This window comes from Bison bison, unplaced genomic scaffold (assembly GCF_000754665.1).
Source record: "Bison bison bison isolate TAMUID 2011002044 unplaced genomic scaffold, Bison_UMD1.0 scf7180017864032, whole genome shotgun sequence".
NCBI lineage: Eukaryota > Metazoa > Chordata > Mammalia > Artiodactyla > Bovidae > Bison > Bison bison.
Genome location: NW_011494604.1, coordinates 4,554,619 through 4,564,729, shown reverse-complemented (window position 1 = coordinate 4,564,729; position 10,111 = coordinate 4,554,619). Strand labels below are relative to the sequence as shown.

At 39.3% G+C, this 10,111-nt stretch overlaps 2 protein-coding genes across 2 annotated transcripts in view; both read left to right on the top strand.

The window, feature by feature from the left end:
• Positions 1–1,975, top strand: part of TM4SF19 (transmembrane 4 L six family member 19) — a 22,046-nt gene extending 20,071 nt beyond the window's left edge. Inside the window, exon 6 of the mRNA XM_010834335.1 lies at positions 1,906–1,975. The gene's annotated coding sequence lies outside the window, so the exon portion shown is untranslated. The remainder of the gene's footprint in view (positions 1–1,905) is intronic.
• The window catches only part of TCTEX1D2 (Tctex1 domain containing 2), a 28,250-nt gene that overhangs the window by 6,772 nt on the left and 11,367 nt on the right, over positions 1–10,111 (top strand). Inside the window, exon 3 of the mRNA XM_010834337.1 lies at positions 1,906–1,975. Within this exon, the coding sequence (XP_010832639.1) occupies positions 1,906–1,975 (70 nt within the window). The remainder of the gene's footprint in view (positions 1–1,905; positions 1,976–10,111) is intronic.

Here is a 10,111-nt window from a genome sequence, read left to right as displayed (position 1 = left end):
TTTTTTTTTTTTTTTACTTCTTAGCTTTTTTTTTTTTTGCCCTCCTCCCACTGTATCTAAGACTATGTTATTTTTCCATCAGAACTATGTTTTAAGCTCTGGGCATTTAATATTCTAGCCACATTTCTAAAGCATGGGTATGAGAAAAGGAGGAAGAGGAATGGATAGAGAAGGAGGAAGCTCAGCTGAGCTGTGTGCAGTGTTTTTAAAAAATAACTTGGACTCTGTCTCCTGCTGCTGCTACTGCTACTAAGTCGCTTCAGTTGTGTCCGACTCTGTGGGACCCCATAGACGGTAGCCCACCACACTCCTCTGTCCCTGGGATCCTCCAGGCAAGAACACTGGAGTGGGTTGCCATTTCCTTCTCCAATGCATGAAAGTGAAATGCTAATGCTAATGCTAAGTCGCTTCAGTTGTGTCCGACTCTGTGGGACCCCATAGACGGTAGCCCACCACGCTCCGCCGTCCCTGGGATTCTCCAGGCAAGAATACTGGAGTGGGTTGCTATTTCCTTCTCCAATGCATGAAAGAGAAAAGTGAAAGTGAAGTCGCTTAGTCCTGTCTGACTCTTAGCGACCCCACGGACTGCCGCCTACCAGGCTTCTCTGTCCATGGATTTTCCAGGCAAGAGTACTGGAGTGGGGTGCCATTGCCTTCGATGAAAGTGAAAAGGGAAAGTAAAGTCGCTCAGTCGTGCCCGACTCTTATCGAACCCATAGACTGCAGCCCACCAGGCTCCTCCGTCCATGGGATTTTCCAGGCAAGCGTACTGGAGTGGGGTGCCATTGTTTTCTCCTTCTGAGACTTTGTTAAGTATCCTGAATTCAAGTTCATGTCCCTCAATGGAAGGGTACCTGTAGATGTTCAGATTATTTGCTTAATTTACCATATGATCCTGGAGCTTTTACTTTCATAAAAAAAAGAATTGGCTCTGTCTCAATTTTGCCTATTTAACTTTTCCTTTTTAAAAAAATTTTACTGTTTCCATTTTTCTTTGGTCAGAAAAGAGGGAAGATAAAGATGCCCATTCAGTTTTCTGTCCCCAAAATTTGCTGTTGGAGAGAATTTTCAGGATTTTGCTGTTTTAGCAGTATAGTTTTGGGGGAGGTAGCCGAGTTGTCCTTGGCCATTCCATGTAATCCAGAATCTTTTGGTTTCTTTTCTATCTTATTGAAGAGCTTGTAGTTTTCTAAAGATCCCACGCACTATGTCTTTGCATGTGCTGTGCCCCTCCATAGAATGGAGAGACATTGTTCGTTTGATAAAATCTCACTCGTCTTTCAGGACCCAGCTCACTTATCGCATCCTCCAAGAAGTCTTTTCTGGTCATTCCTTCCCCATTGCCCAGTCAAAGGGAGGAGCCCCCCCAGCCCTGTGCTCCTAATGTACCTTGTACGTGCCACTCTTTGAATTACTACTCTGTGGCATTTTCATTTTATTTTCTGTGTTTGCCTTCCCAACTACTATGAGTTCTTTAAGGCAAGAAGGATGTCTTATTTACTTCTATGTCTCCAGGGCCTAGCTCAATACCCGACTTAGAGCAAGAGAGAAAGGAAGGAAGCAAAGACCTATTGAGAGACCGCTGTGGAAGAGAAATGGGTAGAGACAGGAGGAAACTTATCTCTTCTAACCTCACAACACTTCCAGGAGGAAGGTAGTGATACTCCCATTTAACAGTTGAGGAGACTTAATCAGAAAAGTTAAATAACTTGTCTAAAGTTACACACTTATTAAGCTTACTGTTAGAATTTGTCCTCAAATCTCTCTGACTCCCAGATTTACAATCATACTCACTAAGTGTATAGACCAAATGCTTGTGTTCAATATCAGGAAAATTTGTCTTCATTAAGTAATTTTCCCATGTATTTGCTTCTATATAACTTTCTTTTTTGTTTTTCTTTCCAGAAATGGGATTTGACCGATATAAAATGGTGGTACAAGTAGTGATTGGAGAACAAAGAGGAGAAGGTGTATTGTGAGTAGTTGGTTTTTCCTTTTGTTTTTATTTTTATAAATTTCTTATTGGGTATTCATCTTCTTGACAATTCAGTAAGATCCTGTCTTTGCAAGGATGCGAGGAAAAGACAGTGTAATAAAATGCATGTGTGAACTGAAGAGATCCTGGTACTGAGCAGTGAGGTTGATAGTCTGGGTAAGTTCCATGGGGTACCTCACTTTTCATAGTATTTGTAGGCTAATAAACCTTTGAGAGTTTATGTATATATGCTCCTAAGAAAGTGTAGGATTATGTATATATATTGCCTTGGTCTTACCATTCTCTTAATTTCTTTAAAATTGTCTGAGGGACAATTTTCATAGCTATTGCTATTGGCTTGGGCTTCTGTTTCTTAAAATTCACTCTGTTGTTTTTTTTTTTTTTTCCAGTCCCAATGTCAGTTACCTAACTTGTTTCTCTTATGTTTTTCTGATTATTTTCTCCTTCACTGGTTCCTCTTTCCTGGCTATACCCCCAGCTGTGAACTTTCTTGAAGGCTCAGGTTTTATTCCACTGCTCTTCTCTGTCCATTTTCAATGAGGTCATTCATTTTCATGATATCAAACTGTCATTCCCATACTGACAAGTTCAGAATCTGTACTTCTTGTTTTTTCCTGTGCCCAAGTATTAATCTCTTATTTTCCTTTATAAACAGTGCCTAGTCTAGTATTTTGTAAGACAGTATGAAAATATTTGCTGGATGAATTAAAAAAAAAACCCTATAGATACTATCACTGAGAATTTTCACTGTAGATTGTTAGATTGGGAAAGGACTACACATTTTTTCCAGTGTCCATTCCCCTTATTTTATGTTGACACTTACGAGGTTCAGCATGATTTGCCCCAAATTATGTATCTGGCTGGTGTCAGGGTCACTGTACTCTTTACCATGGTGTCCTCTTCCATTTGGTCAAAAGGTTTCAGGAGATTTCTTCACCACAGAGAAACTAGGAAATGCTTTATTATTCTGTCACCTCAGATTGCGATGGCACTCTACTCCAGTACTCTTGCCTGGAAAATCCCATGGATGGAAGAGCCTGGTAGGCTTCAGTCCATGAGGTCGTGAAGAGTCGGACACGACTGAGCGACTTCACTTTCACTTTTCACTTTTATGCATCGGAGAAGGAAATGGCAGCCCAATCCAGCGTTCTTGCCTGGAGAATCCCAGGGACGGCAGAGCCCGGTGGGTTGCCATCTATGGGGTCGCACAGAGTCGGACACGACTGAAGCGACTTAGCAGCAGCAGCAGCACCTCAGATTCAGTGTGTTCAAATAGAGTTCCATATTTCTCTTTCCTTCCTCTTCCAAAATCAGTCAGACATTTTCATTTCTCTGTCTCCCGCAGTATTACCCAGGTTCCCCTGCTTAAAGTGTGGAGTCCTCTTTTATGTAGCCCTGACTACCTCACTGCACACACTGTAACCTGGATGTCAGGGTTGCTTAGCTCCCCCTTATCAACACTTCCAGACTCTGATCTCTCTCCTTTGCAATTCACACGCAAGACTAGTGTCCCTGAAGTATGCCCTTACTTTTCTTAAACTCTGTAGAGTTTATTTCAAACCTTGTAAAGCATAAACGCCTCAAACTTGTCCTGACTGACTGTTAAATGTGATCAGGCCAAACTCTAAAGCATGGCATATAAGGCCTCCCTTACCTCCTGTTAAAACTTTCGTCATCTAAAATTTCGGGCGTATGCAAAACTGCAGAACCAAGGAACTTGTGTGTGTCTGTTACCTAGCTTTAAGGTTATCAACCACACACTCATGTTGTTTCATTTATACCACCACCTACTCTTCCTGCTTCCATCAGATTATTTTGAAGGAAATTCTAGTCATCATATCATTTCATCTGTAAATACAACAATATTTATGTCTAAAATATCAGGGCCTTTTTTATCATAATAAAATAGCATATTTAAACATTGAAGGTCTTTAATATTATAAAATATTCAGTTGGCTTTTTTTCTCTTCTTAAAACAGATAAGAGTCCGTGCCTGGTGAGGTGCCTCACTGGTGTCAAGGATATGGGCTCTCCTGTCTTGCCCTGATATGTCCTCATCTGTATTCGTTGAAGGTGACTCAATACTACATTTATCCACATTCCTTAAGAGAAAGAGATAGAAGGAAAACATAAATGCCTTTCCATTTTCAACACTTTAAACTTATGATTACACTCTCTTCTGATTTCACTTGTTTCTGTTGAGAAATTAGCCCTGAGTCTTATTTTTGTTCCTTTGGAGGTGATGTGTCTTTTTTCCTAGCCACTTTAAAATGTTTTTCTCGTTGCCTTTTTAGTATGATATACATGGTTTTCTTTGTATTTATTCTATTTGAGGTTCTTAGGACTTCTTGAATTTGCGGGCTCTTGAATCTTGTCGTATCAGCTTGAGAAAAGTCTTAACCATTTTTTCTTTTTTTTAAACAAGTCTTTTATCTTAGAATAGTTTAGATTTATAGAAAAGTTTCAGAGATAGTACAGAGAGTTCTTAAATATTTCACATCCAGTTTCTTCTGTTATTAACATCTTCTATTCAGTCAGTTCAGTCGCTCAGTCGTGTCCGACTCTTTGCGACCCCATGAATCGCAGCACACCAGGCCTCCCTGTCCATCACCAACTCCCGGAGTTCACTCAGACTCACGTCCATCCAGTCAGTGATGCCATCCAGCCATCTCATCCTCTGTCATCCCCTTCTCCTCCTGCCCCCAATCCCTCCCAGCATCAGAGTCTTTTCCAATGAGTCAACTCTTCACATGAGGTGGCCAAAGTACTGGAGTTTCAGCTTTAGCATCATTTCTTCCGAATAAATCCCAGGGCTGATCTCTTTCAGAATGGACTGGTTGGATCTCCTTGCAGTCCAAGGGACTCTCAAGAGTCTTCTCCAACACCACAGTTCAAAAGCATCAGTTCTTCGGCGCTCGGCCTCCTTCACAGTCCAACTCTCACATCCATACATGACCACAGGAAAAACCATAGCCTTGACTAGACAGACCTTTGTTGGCAAAGTAATGTCTCTGCTTTTGAATATGCTATCTAGGCTGGTCATAACTTTCCTTCCAAGGAGTAAGCGTCTTTTAATTTCATGGCTGCAGTCACCATCTGCACTGATTTTGGAGCCCAGAAAAATAAAGTCTGACACTGTTTCCACTGTTTCCCCATCTATTTCCCATGAAGTGATGGGACTGGATGCCATGATCTTTGTTTTCTGAATGTTGAGCTTTAAGCCAACTTTTTCACTCTCCCCTTTCATTTTCATCAAGGCTTTTTAGTCCTCTTCACTTTCTGCCATAAGGGTGGTGTCATCTGCAAATCTGAGGTTATTGATATTTCTCCCGGCAATCTTGATTCTAGCTTGTGTTTCTTCCAGTCCAGCGTTTCTCATTTGCCACAATCAATGAACCAATATTTATGCTTTATTATTAACTGAAGTGCATATATTATTCCAGTTTCTTTAGTTTTTACCTAATGTCATTTTTCCAGTCTAGGATCATATATAGGGTACCATATTACATGTCTCTTCTTAGTCTTTTCTTGGCTATGACAGTTTCTCAGATATTCTTTGGTTTTGATGACCTTTGACAGTTTTGAGAGGTATGGGTAAGTATTTTGTAGAATGTCCTTCAAATGGGATTTGTTTGCTCATAATAAGCCTGGATTTATAAATTTTGGGAGGAAGATCACAGAGGTAAAGTGCTGTTCTCATTGTATTATTTCAGGGTACATGTTGTTAGCATTATATGTTACTATTGATGTTAATTTTGATACCTATCTGAGTAGTATTTGTCAGATTGTCCACTGTAAAGTTACTCTTTCTTTCCTTTTCCATACTGTACTCTTTACAAAGAAATCACTACGTGCCACCCACACTTTAGGAGCAAGCAGTTATATTCCACCTCCTTGAAAGCAGAGTGTCTATACAAATGATTTGGAATTTTTCAGCATAGAAGATTTGTTTCCCATTTATTTGTTTATTCATTCATTTATTTCAGTTTGGACTATGAAAATTTATAATTTGGATTATAATCCAGTTCTACTTTATTTATTTCATGGCTCAGATTGTTCCAGCTTTGGCCACTGGGAATTCTTACAGTTGACTCCTGGGTCCCTTTTACATACCCTGCCATTGTGGGGTTTTTGAGCACATCCTTATTTACTGGCACTATAAGATGTCTTACCTTATCCATTCCCTGCCCCAGCCCTAGAATCAGCCACTTCTCTAAGGAGCCTTGATTCATTTTCTTGGATAATGGCATTAGATACTAAGATCTGAGTGCTATATATGGCTATTATCCTTTAAAATATTGCTTCTGCTTCCTTGCTGTCTGCTGTCCTTTATGGACTCCAGTTACAAATATTTAGATCTTTTTACAGTAATACACATATCTCTTGGAAAAGGCAATGGCACCCCACTCCAGTACTCTTGCCTGGAAAATCCCATGGATGGAGGAGCCTGGTAGGCTGCAGTTCATGGGGTCTCTAAGAGTCGGACATGGCTGAGCGACTTCACTTTCACTTTTCACTTTCATGCATGGGAGAAGGAAATGGCAACCCATTCCAGTGTTCTTGCCTGGGGAATCCCAGGGATGGAGCCTGGTGGGCTGCCGTCTATGGGGTCGCACAGAGTCGGACACAACTGAAGTGACTTAGCAGTAGCAGACATATCTCTTATGATGCTATTGTCTGATTTTTTGTTCTCTGTACTTCAGTTTGAGTATTTTTCTATTGACTTGTCCCTCAGTTCACTAATCCTCTTTTCCATTCTGTCTAATCTGATATTAATAAACCCACCAGCTGAATTCCTAACTTGTTATTATATTTTACAAGTCTAGGATTTCCATTTAAAATCTTTTTTCATAGATTCTAATTGTCTAGTGAAATTATTTTTTAATCTATGTTCTCCATCCTCCCTCTCTCCTCTCTTTTTACATTTTGGTCTTAGCAGTGCTTACCCTTGTCTCTGAACTGTGTGTTAGCCTGTTTTCTTTGACTAGTTTTTTGTCTTATTAATCTTTCATATGGCTCTGTCTCTTGGCATGCCTACTTTGAGTCCTGGATATTGTGTTAAAACTTGTAAAACTTGCAGATAATATTATTTTCCTCCAGAAAAGGTTTACCATTCCTTTGTTATTCAGGTAGAATATGGTCTACTTACCTGAATCCAATAAGATACTGAGCTGAGTTGAGGTTGGGTTGTTGCTGTTTTGATAAGGCTTTCTCCATCTTTACCTCACCCTTCTTTGTTGAATGTAGCCCTCCAAATCTTTCAACCAAGAACCTGGAGTGTTCATTGGAACCCGATCTACTGACTTTTAGTCCTTTTCTTCTGAGTGTTAAACTCCGCTTCATTCCAAAGGCTTTTTCTGTAACGAATTAGTTTCCTAGAAAAGCAAAAATATGTTCTTTTATGGTTCTGGAAATCCTACGTTCAGAATGGGTTTTGTTGAGCTAAAATCAAGGTGTTGGCAGGGCTGTATTCCTCTTGGAGGCTCTGGGGGAGGGTTCACTCCCTTGCCTATTCCATCTTCTAGAGGCCACCTGCATTCCTCAGCTCCAAACCCTTCCTCCATCTTCAATGCCAATAGCATTGTGTCTTCAAATGTCTCTCTGACCCTGACCCTCCTGCCTCCCTCTTTCTTTTATAAGGACTCGTGATTACATGGAACCCACCTGGATAATCTCCCCATCTTGATATCATTCATTATACATCTGTAAAGCCATTTTTGCCATGTAATATCACATTCACAGGTTCTGGGGCTTAGGACATAGACATATTTGGCCATTATTTTGCCTACCATGTTTAGCTTTTTAGGTTCCTGCATGCACAGTTTCAGAATTTAACACATGTCTTGAGGGGGAACCTACCAAGTGACAGGCTCAGTTCTACTCTCTCCTTTTTCACAGGGATCTTGGCCCCTTCAATGTCTCCAGTTTTATGCCACCCCCAACTCCCCAGCCCTGCAAGACTGCCAGCAGTCCTGCTGATTTTTTTTTTCCCTCAGTAATTGGTCCTTTTCCTGGACAAAGCCCAGGCTCTCAGCCTCTAGCTCTGTGCTTAGAGTTGGTAAGTGCCTCAGGGAGAACTTTGCTTCAGAGTTTCAGCTTACTTCATGTGGTTCACCTTTCTCTGGAATTTTGGCTCTCCTAGTCTTTATTTCCTTCAGCAGCTCTCTGATTCATTTTATTTATTTTTTCTAATTGACTTGGTGGGAGCATTTGGGCACCTACAAACTGTTCCATCATATTTCTTCTAAGTCTTTTGACATAATTTTATAAATATATATATATATACGTAAATATATAAAAATGTACATATGTATATATATTTAAATGAATATAACATTCTTTTTTATATAGCCAAGGGTTTTGAAATGATTTAAGTATCCCAGGTTTATCTTGTACATTTTCAGCCACAGTCTTAGAACTGGCCATTTTTCCAAGGAGCTCTGGTTCCTTTTTTTGGGAAATTGTGTAAAGAGACTGCAATTCTAAAGTAAAATTGTGTTTTGTGCATCTGTGTATCATTTACACCTAGCACTTTGCTTATATATAATACTCAACAAATACTGGTTAAATACATTTTTATATTTATTCTTACACTTGGTTCTACTCAGCTTAAGTACTGCTTCCTTCGTGAAATCTTCTTTGGCTTTTTGTCCTCTCTAAATTCTCTAAAATTCTTCAGCACTTCTACAGATTTAATTCAACTATTGTGCAACTTGGACTTGGAGGCTTGGCATAGACAATATAATCCCTTTTAATCCTAAATAACCTATAACAGCACCAACAATACATTATCTTATTCTTTTAATGAGTATTATTTTTTTTCACCAAATTAAGTTGAGAATTGTTTGAGGACAAAGCCAGGTTTTACTGATTCTGGACATATGATACTTGCTAAATAAATACTTGTTGATTGATCAGTTAAGTATATTAATTTGATTCATCCTGTTACCATTTGGAAATAGGTAGAACTTTTTGGATTTAAGAATGTGTGAAATATTAGGCTGGGGGGAGCTATTCTATGTAAAAGTCAGGGGAAAAAGGCTTTTAAAATTGAACGAATATAGTATGGTACGTGTATATCTTTCTCTACAGGCTTGAAGCTGAACTGCTGCTGCTGCTAAGTCACTTCAGTCGTGTACTGCCTAGGTTCAAAGCCAACCTTTGTCACTTACTATATATTATAAATGACTTTAGACAAATTTATTAATTTCTGTTTCCCTATTTATTAAATGGGTATATTAATAGTACCTATCTCATAGGATTAAGTAAGTTAATATAAAGCACTTAGACCAATGAGGCACAAAGTAGTGTTCAATAAATGTTAATGATGAATCATATACATACATTAAAAAAAATAGAACATTTAAAATTACTTTTTAAAACTTATTATATTGTGAATATCTTTTCATGTTCTTAAAAGTTTTTTTTTTGTAAAAAATCTTTAATGGCTGCACAGAATTTCATTCTAAGAAATACCGTAATTTCATTTAGTAATCTAAAACTTCTTCATATTTGTTTCCATTTTCAAATAGACTTTTATTTTGACTGACATTTGTTCTTATCCATTAACTGGGGAGAGGAGAATGGCTAATTTTAGAATTTAGAGGCAGCATAGCATCCTGTAGAGATAATACTGGATAGAATTAGTTAGAAGATTGAATTCTAGTTTAGAATTGTCCCTTTCTTCTCTAGGATCCTATGCACTGATCAGTTCAGTCACAACTCTTTGCAACCCCATGGACTGCAGCACGCTAGGCCCCCCGTCCATCACCAACTCCCGGAGTTTACTCAAACTCATGCCCATTGAGTCAGTAATGCCATCCAACCATCTCATCCTCTGTCGTCCCCTTCTCCTCCCACCTTCAGTCTTTGCCAGCATCAAGGTCTTTTCAAATGAGTCAGTTCTTCCATCAGGGGACCAAAGTATTGGAGTTTCAGCTTCAGCATCAGTCTTTCCAATGAATATTCAGGACTGATTTCCTTTAGGGTGGACTGGTTGGATCTCCTTGCAGTCCAAGGGACTCTCAAGAGTCTTCTCCAACACCACAGTTCAAAAGCATCAATTCTTCAGCACTCAGCTTTCTTTATAGTCCAACTCTCACATCCATACATGAC